General features: G+C 35.3%; 1 protein-coding gene across 5 annotated transcripts in view; it reads left to right on the top strand.

The window, feature by feature from the left end:
- The window catches only part of LOC110372137 (disheveled-associated activator of morphogenesis 1), a 105,598-nt gene that overhangs the window by 43,988 nt on the left and 46,509 nt on the right, over positions 1-15,101 (top strand). For all 5 annotated transcript variants that reach the window (XM_021328694.3, XM_021328691.3, XM_021328693.3 and 2 more), the window contains one exon: positions 13,911-14,069. In XM_021328694.3, the coding sequence (XP_021184369.3) occupies positions 14,022-14,069 (48 nt within the window). In that variant the 5' untranslated portion in view covers positions 13,911-14,021. The remainder of the gene's footprint in view (positions 1-13,910; positions 14,070-15,101) is intronic.

Raw genomic sequence — 15,101 nt, 5'->3', positions numbered from 1 at the left:
TCTGGAAGTTTAACCTATGTCAAAGTATTTCCAAGTTTCTCCGTCCAGAACTTTCCAGAATATTCGCGGAAAGTTGGGAACATAGTCCGCATCTCCAGATTGAGTAGAAAATGTGAAAGCAACGGTCAAAAATTACATCCATGTAAACTTGTAGTTGCTAATGCTTTTCTATTACGTGAATGTGGTTGGTTTCACGAAGCTACTGACATGATACACGGTTATGGGAAATTCATATGAGTTCTCTAACAGTAATGGACTCTGTACATTGTGTAAATGATTTATTTTTATGTAAGCTTTGTATTATTTGAGAAAATTAATAGTTATGTTATTTGTAATGTGTCTTTCGTAGATTTTGCTTGTGATGAGAAAGCTTAGGAGAAAATAGTGGCTTAGCATTAAACTAGTCATAGTTCATTTGACATACTTTTGAGTGTAATCGCTTTTCTAAGCAGATTTTTCTTCTTAGCGATGTTCTTGAATAAAATATAGGTAAAGGAAATATTTTAGCTATATCCTAGCATTATTCGTGGCAGCTAATCATTCTAACAATGTTCATAAAAATATTTTATTAAATCCTATCATGGATGGAATTAAGTTTTTTTTTTTCAAAAGTCGTTTACCTGAACTTGTACTTTACATTATTACTTATGCACACGACCAGGAGCATGAAATAATTACAAAAACATCATTATACAATTGCATTTTATACGCATTCACTGTCACAATTTTAATTAAAACATTCCCGCCTCGGGTCCGCCGTCCAAAAAATTTGACAGCTGTCACAACAGTCAAAGTTAGCACGTTTCGCAAAGGTTTTCCTCCGTTGTGACAGAGCCGACGTATTACAACCGCGTGCCACGCAGTTGGCTACAATAAGTAATTAATTCGCACCGTGATTAGTCGGTGCAGTGTGCACTTACAAAATGTGTTGCTCAGTTTTGTGGTATGCGAGTGTACTGCCTTTTGGATGCAATGATGCGTGCTTTGCACATTTTATTATTAGATGGGCTACTTAATTACTAATTAGAAACTTTCAACTGGTGATGCAAATTTTGAAAAAGATATTGGTCCTTCTGTTCACGGTGTAAAGTAGTTGTCTTTTTTATCGGTATTGAAATAGTTTATTCATTACCATGGGATAACTTAGACAAGATTGTGATAGGATGTTACGGTTTATTTGTTATCACTGCAAACGGTAATATGTCAAAAGAAATACATTTTCTTGTATATTCTGTTTTAACATTCCTTGTATTCGATGCACTTTGATTTGCACTAGCTATTATAAAAAGAAATAAAATAGTCAATCCAAACAATACAATATTAGATTTAGCAAACAATGCCTGTTTTGAATTTATTTCTTATTGAATAGCGAGAAATACATAAAAATGCTAACAAATACATATTAACAATATGTTTGACATTGTAGTACTTACAGAAGATGAAAACACCCCTCTATTAAGACCAAGAGACGTCAGTATTCCTGTTAAGATGAGTTTTTCAGTTAAACTTATCCCACCCAAAACAAAAATGTGAAAGACTGCCAAGTTCGATGAAATGGGAATACTTCGCCTATAAAAGAAGTGAGATCTGAATAAGTACCAAGTTCCATACACATACCTTAGTTAAAAATAGTTACTTTTTAATGATGTTACTTGGCAAGTTTTCACACACCTTGTTATAAACCTACTAAACGCAATGAATCAAGTATTTAATTTTCTATTAAAACTTGCCAAGTAACATCATTAAAAAGTAACTATTTTTAACTAAGGTATGTGTATGGAACTTGGTACTTATTCAGATCTCACTTCTTTTATAGGCGAAGTATTCCCATTTCATCGAACTTGGCAGTCTTTCACATTTTGTTTTGGGTGGGATTTCATTTATTTTTGTAAGGTTGTTTATTTTATTGTTTTCTTATTATTAAGTTTTGAATATGCACTATGCTTCTTACAAAGAAATAAACTAGATTAACTAAATGGCCTAGATCTACCAACTGACTGACATGACATGTTATCATATATTATGTTCGTGGATCAAAGTTACACATTCGTTATTTTCGAAAGTGACTCACACTTGGCCGTTTTCAGATTTTTACTTTACTTTGACTAAATACAAACCTTTGTAACGAATTTCAGATCGGTACGACCATTCGAAGATATATTATATAAATATAGATAAATTTAGTTCGTTTTAGTTCCTTAGGGGTATAAATACCTTCATTATTTTGAAACCGACTCACACTTGGCCATTTTCAGATTTTTTCCTTTACCTTGACATAAAGACCTACCTCCATGCCAAATTTCAAGTCAATACGACCATTGGAAGTGGTCTAGGTTTTTGATGAGTGAGTCAGTCAGTCAGTCAGTGAGTGTATAGTAAAAATAGCGATTTTCTGACGTCAATATCTCAAGACCTACAATAGGTATATTAATGAAATTTTGTATTTTAGATAAGTGAGGGGGTCTCAACAGATACTAGAAATTTGATATGCGTAAATAAAATAGATTTTGAGTTATAGGGGGGTCGAATTTGGCCCGAAATGGTTCGTGTAATATAACCCACGGCCGGTGTGTCGCTTTTTTTGCTCGAACTTGGCGGACACACTGCCGTGTGTCTAGATATTGGTTAAAAAATCTGTCTTTAAAACCCTGGCGTAGGTGTTTGTACAAAACAAAAGTCAGAATCCCACGATTTTTATTCAGGTTATTAAGACCGTAAATTATGGTTCGCACATAAATCTTTTTATTTGCATCAAATGAGACGTTTTCATACTTATTTCTAGAATCAAAAGAGCTACAAACGTACTGCTTCACATGTAGGTATCTCGTTTAGTATTCCATGTAGAATATGTATTGTTCTCAGATATTACTATACAATTGTCGATGTTATAAATTTTGTGTAAACAATGCCTTTGGATGCCAGGGCGTCTGCCGACTGCTTCTAGGAATACTTGGCAAAGACACAGGTTTTAAAATTATTAGTTTAAGCTAATTTATGTAGGCTTTATCCTGGATTGATAGCTGTTTGGCAAGTACTTTCTTATAATGTCTGTTCTGCTCAATTCTAAATTGTACTTTCAAATACATTATTCAAGTGTTCTTCTTCATCAGCCTTTTTATCGTCCCACGGCTGGGCACAGGCCTCCTCTCACACAGAGAAGGATTGAGCGTTCCTCTCACAGTCAGGTGTTACTGAATAATTTATATTTTTGACGCAAATAAAAATTTCCGTGTTAACTCATTGTTGACGTGTACCAAGTTCATTCAACTCATATATTCACGAGATAATGTATTACAACAGTACACAGTAATGCGTGTTTGTTGCAAAAACTTCAGCATTGCTAAGAAATAACCATTTCATGTAAACGGCTCGTGCGTTGTAGCACTTTTTGCCAACAGTTTTATGTCTCAATTCTGTATAACATTGCATTTTCAAGTCCATAGTGATGTGCGCAAGAGTTGTTTTCCATAAATATGTCGATGCCATTGTTTTTACGAATTATCAAATGAACCGTTATGACGCGATTTTTTGCACATTTTCGTGTGTTTTTGGAATCATGATTTATTTTCAGAAGTAACGGTGTTTTTGTACGTGGGTAAAATTTTTGTCAAAATGTCAATACTAAGGAATGTTTACGTATGCTACGGTTGATGTAGTTTTAATTCAAGTTGCGCAAGAAATTACAGAATCAAACCTTAACTTCGTGCCTATAATTCGCTCGTTTGCGCACAAAAGGACCAGTTAAATGTTTGAATAGTTTAAAATATGATTATCTGCGTAAGAACATGTTTTCGATCGTGTACATACTTGACACGTGGGTGAAGGTTGTTGCAATTTGTCAATTGACGAGTCGAGAGGTCATCCCATGTTTGTACAATTAGTTAACGTACTACATCTGTGTTATGTAACTATTGAGCTTTGAGTGTCGATATGAGAGGCACCTACCACTACTCGTTGCCATTCAAAAGTATTCTTATTATTTCAAAATGGCTCTTTGCTATGTCATGAGTGAATTGTCACAAATTAGTTAATAATGGCTGCCACTTATTGATCGTTCAATTATTTTTGGGACTTCATTTGACCTGGTTTGATTTAATAAGTACCATAATTACTCCTCATTGGGGCTGATTTTGTTTAACAATCAAAAAAATAAATAAAGTCTGAAGTTTAAACTATCGCATCGCTTAGCACTTGTAGCATCAATCATTTACCTAGGACAGCGTATCTAAGGTGCGGCGATTATATGAACATTTACACTGAATGTTAAGTCCCAAGCTAATTTAACGAGTACAACCGATTTCGTAACATTAACGATCATCAGGAATTCAGTATAATTGCACATGTTACGCCGTTTTCTCTAAGAATACTTCAATAGCGATTAATACTAAAGTCGTCAAACTTAATTAATTTCCCTGTGTTTTACGAGCTATTGAAGATGTTTGATATGTCTTGGTAAAATACCTTCCTATATGTAAATGGAAGAGTGACCTGTTTGCACCTTAATAACTTTTGTCTCTTCATTTGTTAGGACACAATAATGAAAAGAAAGCTTGTAAGTGACAGTTAATAAGTTATTTAATAAGCATAAAATAACCAATTTTATTTGGAAAGATCCTATTAGACCACACAAGTAGTTTCTAATTCAAACGATCTATGTAAGTATGTATTGTTTTTTTGACAGAATATAATATGAAAATGAACAAAACATTATACATTGACGGAGAACCAGCACATAAATATAAAAGTATGCATCATTAAAATCTAACTTTCGATCACACCAGACAGTAGACAAATAAAATTTTAACACCATGCAGATTCGTGAAATGCAGTCATGCCCATAATTGCTAGCGTGTATTTGAAATATCTCCATTAGGCTGCCCGCGTCCACGTCCGATAATTGGTGACCGATTTTTTGTAGGAGAATAATAACCACGGATAGCAATAGTGCAACACACGTCAGTCAGATAATCCTAGTCAGAACGACCTACAAAAAAACGGCCCGATTTATCTGTCCTACAAAAAGTCAGACGTGGGCAGGCAGCCTTAGGCTTTCGCTGTGTAGCGTCTTACGGTTTGTTTGTAGGCAAATTGGTCAAGTGACTGCTGTCTATACTTGTCTAGAAGTTTTATTGGCCATGCATCTTTTGCGGTCAGGTCTTAACCTTGCGTCCGCGCAAGTTCAGCTTTGAAAGTTGAAGTCATTGTCTTTCTCCAATCTTTTGTTGGAGTTTTAATGTTCTTTTGTCTTTCATTATTACTTTTAGTAGTGATGATATACATGATTGTTAATTCGTTTATATTTGGCAGTTGAGTTTTAATTTTATGATGCTTTTCATGTTTAGTTTCGAAAACTTTCGATTTCTCCTTACTTTTGAATCTCTGAACTTTAGCTGTAGTTGACTAATGAAAATACGTTCGTATAACTTTAAACATCAAGGTGATAAAGATAAAAGAGAAGTGACCTTAAAAATCAATACTTCAACCTATACATAGAAGAAACACAATATAATAAAAGCTTGAAAGAAATTCCTCAATGAGATCATAGCACACATTCTGAATTGCATTGATGTCATAGTTCAATAGTCAATACTCAAACCGGTTGAGTCACGCCGACTGGTCACTACCCAAACCAGGTTCCATGGAGATATCAGGAGAAATGAACACGAGAAAATAAAGAAATTTCCAGAAAACGATCAACCGTGCTTATTAGATTGATATGTTTTGCAATAAAACACGAAACAGGGAAGAACTCATCATAACGAGATGGTCACCCATCTTCAAACCTTCGAACGTAGCTTAACTTTATGATGGATTAGTGTTTTTAATTGAAGTAATTGGATCACTCATGGTTTTGAAAGACGTAGGTAAGTATTGCAACGCAAAAGGAAGGAGCAACGGATTTTTACAATCTGTTCATCTAATTAGTACACGACTGTTTTGTAATTTGATCAGTGAGCTGAACATTAACGATGTTATGTATGCTTGCCCACAATAGGTACCTGTCAAGTTAAAAAAATGATGCGGACAAAAAGACCAATCACTTTCTGAGATGGACAGCAAACAATTACGGACATCGTATCAGCGTACTGGTTTAACACTAATTACATAATAAATAATTGAAGTTCCCACTATTTACTAGTGATGTAACATGTTCTATCGATGCTAGATCCGGCTTCTGGTTCCGATCTGTTCATACGTAACTCGATAGTGTACTATAACTCTATTGGATGGGCGTGTTGTAACTCAACAAATGATTTGAAGTATCGATATTGATTATTTAATAGTCGATTAGTCGAGATTTATTGGGTTGCCATAAATAAACACTTGTTTGAAAAGATTGTTTATTCGAATATTTGGGCTTAACTGAAATTAGGGCAACTGTTTATGTATAAGGTAGCAAGTTATTCGCTTTTATGGCTCTATTCTGCAATTCTAGTGGAATGGTACTGGTATTCAGTTTAAGCTTAGTCTTTTGCATATGAAACGTGAATTATGGTCGGCAATACAGTAATGTTAGCCAAAAGATTCAAAGCCAAATTGGCACATCACTTTATTCAAGACCTTATTCAAGCTGGTTTATGTATTTACGCTTCTTAATTTGGTTAGAAATTATAGCTATTGACGTAAAATACATATATTGGACTTTTAGCAACAATTAAGTCCTGATTTATTTCTTGTTTATCACCTTAGACCTAAATGTACTGTAATGTAATGCAAAGTTTTTTTTTGTCGGTAGGGACATTTTCTCATTATCCATAAGTTAAATTCTCTACTCATCACCAGCGACAATATCATCTACTTTTATATTTCTTATATCTAAACTAGGTCCATTCTCATACATTTACGTACAAATTGGTCAATACAGCACTTTTATTATTGTAGTTTCGAGTTCACGTGCGCTGCCATGAATTATTCAGGCTCCGTGGCATCGTTCGCTTCAATAAGGGCATCTCGATATGTTGTAGAATTCACAATATATTGCTTGTTTACTTTTTGTTCTGCTGCACTATTTAGATCACGGATCTTTCGTCTTACTTTTCTCTCTTCACTTACCAACACAGGTGAGTAATTTTCCTTGTATTTTTATGTTCTTTGGTTATCTATCAATATTCTATGAGCCCTCTGTTATGAACATGCTGTCTAATTAATCCATCTCTTATCATATAATATTGATTTGCTCTCATGAGAATGTCAAGGAATGACAAAAATAGGTCTGGCTACTGGCTAAGATGATTATTATAAAAACACACGTACATAGGTCCAATAACATTTTATAAACTCGTTTAAACATTGATTGAAGCGAAAGCTGCGATCATTATCTTACATAATGACATAGGTAATAAGGAAACTGCAAATTTGTAATGCCTAGATCATTAATACTGATGTAATGTAACTATAGAATAATCGCAAGTTAGTGATCACTCTGAAATACGTTAGTGTTTGAAGAGGTTTATGATTCATAAAAATTTAATTCTAGTAATAAAGCAGGCACGGAATTGCGTGGCCGGTTTATTGAAAGAGAAGTAATTAAAATAGTGCTGCTGGTAAATTAGGTAAATTTCCGACACGATATACCAGACCATACCATACCATACCATTCATGCTATTAAGAATTATTGATATGATGATATTTTGATATCATGTCTTATCTGGACTACTTATAGCTGATGAATAAGTGAATAAGTTTGCATTTATTTTGAACTTTGTTATGGTATCTGCGGAATGTCGTCAATTTTCTTCATCGTTGTCCCTAATTACAAAGGGTCAAAGATCACCAAACGTCATATTAGCGATTGTCGAACTACACCGTATAGGTACCCAATGATTGATGATGTACCAATTTACTAATAATGCATCAAAACGGTTTTTGTTCGTAATTACTTTATGCTAATGACGAGGATGTCAAGGATTTGACGAGAACTTAATTTAATCAGTATAACTGAGACCAGACAAATTATGAGCACGTGTAGGTAATTCAAAATAATGATGTAGTTGTAATTCGCATTCTTGGTTTACCAAAAATTGTGTGGTGAGTATATTTTTGTTTTTTAATTTGTTAACAAGCTGACCCAGTTCATGAAACTCAGTTTCTTTATTTGACAGATCTTCTACTGCAGTTCTAGCTTGCCTGCCTGATCGACTCTTTTGCTGCTATTTGACAAACATGTATAGACATATCTTCTTTGGTGGTATTGCTAGAGAGTCTGGCTTGTTTGTTAGTTTGTTCTTTGTGAAATGTCGCGGGATCGCCGAGTAAACGTTCTAAATCAACAATCTTGTTTACATTCACGGCTTAGTCAATGTTCTCTACAATGATAAGGCATTTGTTTTAGTGGTCATTGTCGCAGTACAGAATGAATTTAGCTTCCAACCAGTCGTATGGTCTATACTTACTGTATTGTGGTCATCATATTTCATATTTTAATCACATTGAATTTCCTAATATAAGCTGGTTTGCATTATATTCTAAACGCCGTGTACGTACAATAGGTCGCCAGCATTTCTACCTGTGATTTCTACTAACATGAAATCTTTGAAGAGAAATGTGTCAAACGCTTTCAAATACAACCAGTCACAATCATTCAAGTTCCTACTTGGAGCTTACGACCTGTGCAATAAAATTGGACGTTACTTATGTGAAACAGTTGTATACAATGGAAAATCGAGGATGAGTAAAGTCTGACTTGAATATTTATCTTACCATCTTTAACGTTTGAAATTTAATACAAAAAATATCTTGAACTTGACAAAAGAAAGTTAAGAAATGAAATCTGCTCTTTACATTACTCAGAAAATAACAGCGACCTTTGAATGATATACTATAGGTAAGTAGGAACTAACAGCAATTAACAAGATAGTATGCGGGTCTCATAAACTTTATTTTACCAGCAACTCCTTTGATCACTGCGCATTGCAATTCCTATAGGCCTCACGCGAACATTTTAGGCATCAAATTCACTTTCACCACATCTTAGTGTGTCACTCACCCATCGCTCCTACGTGATTCCCATAGCAACCGTGTCCTCCTGACACACTACACTTGACGAAAGTACCTGTTACACTTTCAGCATTTATATTGTCTTGTGTGGAAACTAATGCATCACATTTTTGTCTTAGCTGGTTCTTGGATTTGGCAAAGGCTTTCGACACGCCTTTGTTATACTGTGGTGAAAGATATTCTAAGCATTTATTGCAAGGTTATTTCTGATGTTTGGTGCTATGATCTCTGGTTGATCTTTCTTTGATTACTGTAATCTTTTGTTTGATGTTACTTGTAAGATTGTGTTCTGTTTGTGCATTTGCAGGAAAAGTGTTAAAATGTTCCGGGATTGTACATTAATGATAACCTAAAATATTTCAAACTCAAACTCAAAATATTTATTTGCATGTTAAGGTTGTACAGATCTTAGATATAGGTTTAGGTTCAGCTTAACGGCCTTTTGCAGGCTTTGCAAAAATGTGAGGGCTTATTGCTAAATTACTTATTTCTAACTTATTTTTTACTGTAAAACCGGCCAAGTGCGAGTCGGACTCGTGCACGAAGGGTTCCGTAAATTACAGTTAAATCAACCTATCTCAAAAACTATAAGAGATACTTTGATCAAACCAAAAATCGTTGAAAGAGTTAATTAGCATGCATCACCTCTATTTTTTTTAGAATTTTATACCCCGTAGTTATAAAAATAGAGGGGGGGGGACATACTTTTTACGACTTTGAGAGCTGATATCTCAAAAACCGTTCACTTTAAGAAAAATGTTTTTTAGAAAACTTTATATCATTTTAAAAGACCTTTCCATTGATACCCCACACGGGTACGTACATCGAAAAAAAAAATTTAATCCCTCAGTTACATGTATGGGGGGCCCCACCCCCAATTCTTTTTTTTACTATTTAGTGTCATATTTTTGTAGCGGTTCATACAACACATATTCCCATCAAATTTCATCACTGTAGTACTTATAGTTTCCGAGTAAATCGGCTGTGACAGACGGACAGACGGATAGACGGACAGACGGACATGACGAAACTATAAGGGTTCCGTTTTTGCCATTTTGGCTACGGAACCCTAAAAAGCAAATCAAACGGTGTCGCCAATTACCCGGCTATTAAGCATCACTACCTACATACAACCGCGAAATTAATCATCATGCAAGTGAACAGTTATTCACAAGACACACGCATACCGCAGACACTGCAAACTAGCAGAACATCGAAACATCACATTCGGTTATCATACCTTTATGATCAATTCGCAACAGTTCACTAAATGCCGTACAAAAGTTCAACGGAACAATAGCTCAGGTTGGTGTCGAAACCAACGCTAAACTAAATCATGATGGGTGTGCATAAATTACTAACTCTAGATAAGATGGCTGTCAGCAAGTAATTAATTAGATTAAAACTCACGATATTGGAATGCTCTTGTATTTTAACTTGAGTGAATTCGTGATGGTGATAAATAATCCTAAGGTAGCTTTATCTAATGCTAAGTGGGTTGGTCAGGAGTATTTATTCTAATCTCTTTCAGACTGACACATAAAGGGTACGGGTTGACCTTATATCTACGAATGTTTGTCTATCCTCTGACAGTAATTCTTATCTCGGCGAGCAATAAACCGACCAAGATCAGAGATTGGATAGTCATGTCATGTCAATTGATTAAAATCTATCACAGTTAAGGTTTTTAGATTCTGATTCCTCATAACAAAGAAGAAATTAGAAAACAAGGAAGTTATAATAACAGATATACAGATTCATAGAATCTAGTATTGCAAGTTTTAGTTGAAGGTAGAATTTCAGCTTTCTGTGCAACTTGCGTGGGATTAGTGCATAATTCTCACATTATATTATATGACCGTTACATTTAGCTACAAAGTCTATCGAATTGATTTTCTGAGAACAAATGTAAACGCTGAATAGATTTTGTATCGATTGCCACATATTGTTCTCTAATCACATTAAATAAATTGAAATACGTAGACATTACTATAAAATTAAATGTCGCAAGCTGTTTCAAAGGCCTTAAATGTCGGCGTGCGATGGACTTTGTAATTTCTTTGGTCGTATTTGAGTTATATGTTTATTCTGCATATATTTCAGATGATAATTAAGATTTGTTCGATATACATGTTATTATCTTACTAATATCAATACATGTTGATTGGTCATCACAAGTCCATCGTCTGTTGCTTTGACTGATTTATGAATTTTGAAGTAGTTGTTGTCGTCTATATAAATGATTGCCAAAATTATAACAGCTTTATCTTTACTCCGTATGCTTTGATTTCCTAGTTCTTCTTCATATGCTTCGCGATAATTTTTCATATCTTCTTTAAATGCTTTGTACCTGTCTCAGTTTCGATATGCAGCAATGATGAACAAACGAGGTCTCTGGGTGCTACGACCTTTATCAAGCCATCCTTCACTGACTTAATTGACGTTAAATGGGTTTTGTTTTCATAATTTACTTTCTGTCACTTGTTCTTCTCGACGCCCGTGACATTTCAGTATCATTGTCTAATTGAGCACATTCAACATTTCGTTTATAAACAATATTTTGTTTTCTTAGTATAATCATCTGTCAAATAGTGAACGGGTGATCTAAGTGAGCGTTATGCAAAGTTATTAATTTTTAAAAGGCCTTATTAACAATATTATGCAATGCGTTAAGAGATGTTATGAGGCTTATACTTAATGCATCTTAATTGGTTTTATTTGACCGATAAATTAGATGTTTCATCCTATGATGCTAATGATTTAGTAATTGATTGATTGGTAATTAAGGCAGCGATCTTTTCATAATAGTATTTATGTAAAATAATCATGCGAAACTTAAAAGTTTCACGATTTAGATATAGTTTGACTTAAGATTGCAAATAATATCCAGTGACTTATTGGTCTTCCACCTTTGTTCCATCTGGAGCCCTTTATCAGGGCCGCGGGGATCTTTCGAACAATCCCACAGGAGTCTAATGAGGGTTTTTGAAATTTTTTCTGCCACCGGGTGGCGCCACGTATGCGTCTGGTCCAAACAGCTGTCAAATAGTATGGAATTGTAGGTGCCGAACTTATTGTTTATTGAAATTCTGTTATATTGAAAGTGTTATTGATTTTATTATGGACTACGGTCAGAATAAGGTTTCCGAACTAAAAATTGAGCTAAGAGAGAGGGTGCAAAAGTCACTGGTACTAAGGAAAAGCTTGTTGAAAAATTTGTTAACACAATATGATTTAGTTTTTTTTATTTACTCAACCGCAATAGTAAAACAATAATGCAGTGCTTTAATTATAAAATAAAAAAAACACTAAAATCGTTCACTATTCATAGTAAAGATAAGCACTTTGACAGTTATTAGACCTGACGACTCGGTGCTGCCACCTCGTGGATTGCCATTTTAGAAAACCCTCATTGGTCTGAAACTGGTTTTTCATTTTTAAACTACAGTTAAATTCCTAGTAATATATAGTTTCATCATACACTATGTACACTTCTCACTTCTGCCAACAAAACCGAACTTCAAAAGTTTTTGCCTACGCAATTTTCATCCATAAATATTTATACATCGATTATAATGGCGACGATTTGAACTAGTTTCTACTTTTTAACATAAGAATTCCCATTCGCCGTAACAGACATGTTTCCTATTCCGATCGGTTGCGTCAGACCATCAGTCGGAAGAAAGTCGTTTGACATAAACGTTTTCGCTTTTCCATCACTTGGCACATGTAGCGGCGAGCAGAAATATTGAGTCACTGCTATTACTTAACGGCCTGTCCCAATATTCAACCTATCTGTTGATTTGCTTACTAGAGATAGGAATTTGTCATTGCTTGGTCAAAATTGACAAATGTCAACAGATTATTGGTAACGGTTTCTAGTTGTTTGTATGGGACAAGAGTAAAGGTATTTAATACGGTAGAAGTTTGGCGCCAAGTAATACCTTTAGTTGTAAAAATACAGGCAGGTATTATTATTTTAATAGCTTCCAAGCAATATGTCTGGAGCTCTTACAAAGCATTTTAAGTGCATATTTCTACGATAATGGTCTTGTCTGGTCGTGATAGAGATTCTGAAATAGTGTGCAAAATGTCTTGTATGCAAGTAGATGTGTTTTTGCAGTTGCGTAAATTTGTTCCTGGTTGCGAAAACTTATTCACAGATTTATTGCTGTATTCAGATGGAATCTCAGCTTTTATTATGTTTCTTTTAGTTGTAGTATGTATGTAACGTGTTCACAGACATCTGTATTTATTGTATGTATGTAATGTAGTCAAAGTAGGCATGCTATCTCCCTGCTTATTTTTGATATTATTAAAATTTATAGATTGTAAGTATGTCCCAAAAGTAGCGATACCAAATCTTAAATTATTCACACAAAATCAAAGCCAATTAAGAAGACAAAAATAAAATAAGTGTTAAACTTTTCCTGTCCGGCAGTGTAGCGAATCACTCTCGCTGTCAGAAGCGCTGAACATGAGTGATACCGTTATTACGTGCGAGTAGTTGCGTGAGCGCAGCTTCGTCGGCCTTGACTGACATGATCTTGTACGGTTGGATTTGCATGCGTTTTCATGATATCTGGGATGATAGGTCGTGAACGGTTCGTTTGTTTGTTTTGATCCGAGTAGCTGTGGTCTAAACAATGTAGGTCAACCGAAATGTATGAATATAAAAGTTATATTGTTTGAAGGAATCGTGACAGCGAGATGATAATCCCGTTTGGTGGGTCTCAAGACAGTATTATTGATTTCATGTTCCGAGTTGCGCTGGTGCTGGTTTGTTTCGTACGACATCCATGGACGAGAAATGGGGAAGACTAGGGTTTATTCTGATTCTTAACCTGGACCACGTCTTTTCGTTCAGACCATGACCACACAAAGCTAATATCCCTTTTTCTCTTGTCTCCAGGGTCTGCCATCGTGGTCGCGCGGCCTGGAGGTGGCCGAGGCTGCACGCACGCGCCTCGTGCGCTGGGCGTGCGGCGACCCGCCGGCGGAGCCCGACCCGCCCCGAAAGAAGATGCCGCATGCTTTACGGCGGAGGTGGCCCTTGTGCCCTTGTTTACAGGTTTGTACTACAAGCTTTATTTGAAATCCTTCTGATGACTCTGAAGGAATGACTCTGATGAAGGAATCCAGATACCTTAATTTTCTTATATTCTGGTTCAGTGCTTGAGTTTGAGTTTGATAGTTACACTGATGATACTTATGTATTAAAATGTATTTCCATTGATAACTTTGTTCCTTTTGAGTATCTTAAATGAGTAAGGTCCTACTAGGTCAATAGATAAAAAAGCCTTCTCTAATTGCACCAAGACAACATAAATGTAGACTAGGTACTCAGCATAACCTCAATACAACTATTAAAGGGTTGCAAGCATAATTACATTTATTGCACGCTTCCGCCCTTTCAACAAATGGCATCAATTATAATTTTCCCTATACCCTTCATCGGCGGATATGCAAAGAAAAATAAAGCAATCAAGCGGAGTATTGATCAATATCCTTGTTAATTACTGTGGGTGGTTATCTAGATCTATGTACCTGTATTGTAAGTAGTTCGGGCTAATTGTTCCGGAACGTATCGGTTCACTTCACGGGCTGGTAACGAGACACCCACGGCATATCGAGTTCGGATTAGGGTTCGTTTTGCTACTACTTTCACCACTCGCTTAGGGACTTTGAAATACATATGATACTCTTATTAAGGATACGGAACATTGATTTATATTTTATTGCTACAGAAATGTTTACTTTGTATGAAAGCTCTACCAAATAATTGAGAAACGCCAGTTTGGAGCACGAGTCCCAATTCCTTCCCTACATAATTTTATGATATCTGAGTCAGACCTAATTTCCCACGAAAATATCATCTCTGACAGTAAAACGCATGTTATGACATTTCCTATATAGCTCGTACACATTTGACTTCATCAGAATACATTACTACAGTTTTCGTAGAAAACGAAAGCATACGAGATTTAATGGTTTCCATAGAACCAGACTTGTTTGTATGAGACTGGTTTGGGCCACGTCAAGCGTGTTTACTCCGTGTCTTGTGTCCCAAAGGTTGAAGGTCATTCGCAGTCAACAGGTTACT

The sequence above is a fragment of the Helicoverpa armigera genome, chromosome 16, assembly GCF_030705265.1.
Source record: "Helicoverpa armigera isolate CAAS_96S chromosome 16, ASM3070526v1, whole genome shotgun sequence".
In the NCBI taxonomy this organism is placed as follows: Eukaryota; Metazoa; Arthropoda; class Insecta; order Lepidoptera; family Noctuidae; genus Helicoverpa; species Helicoverpa armigera.
This window is presented reverse-complemented; position numbering and strand designations above follow the sequence as displayed.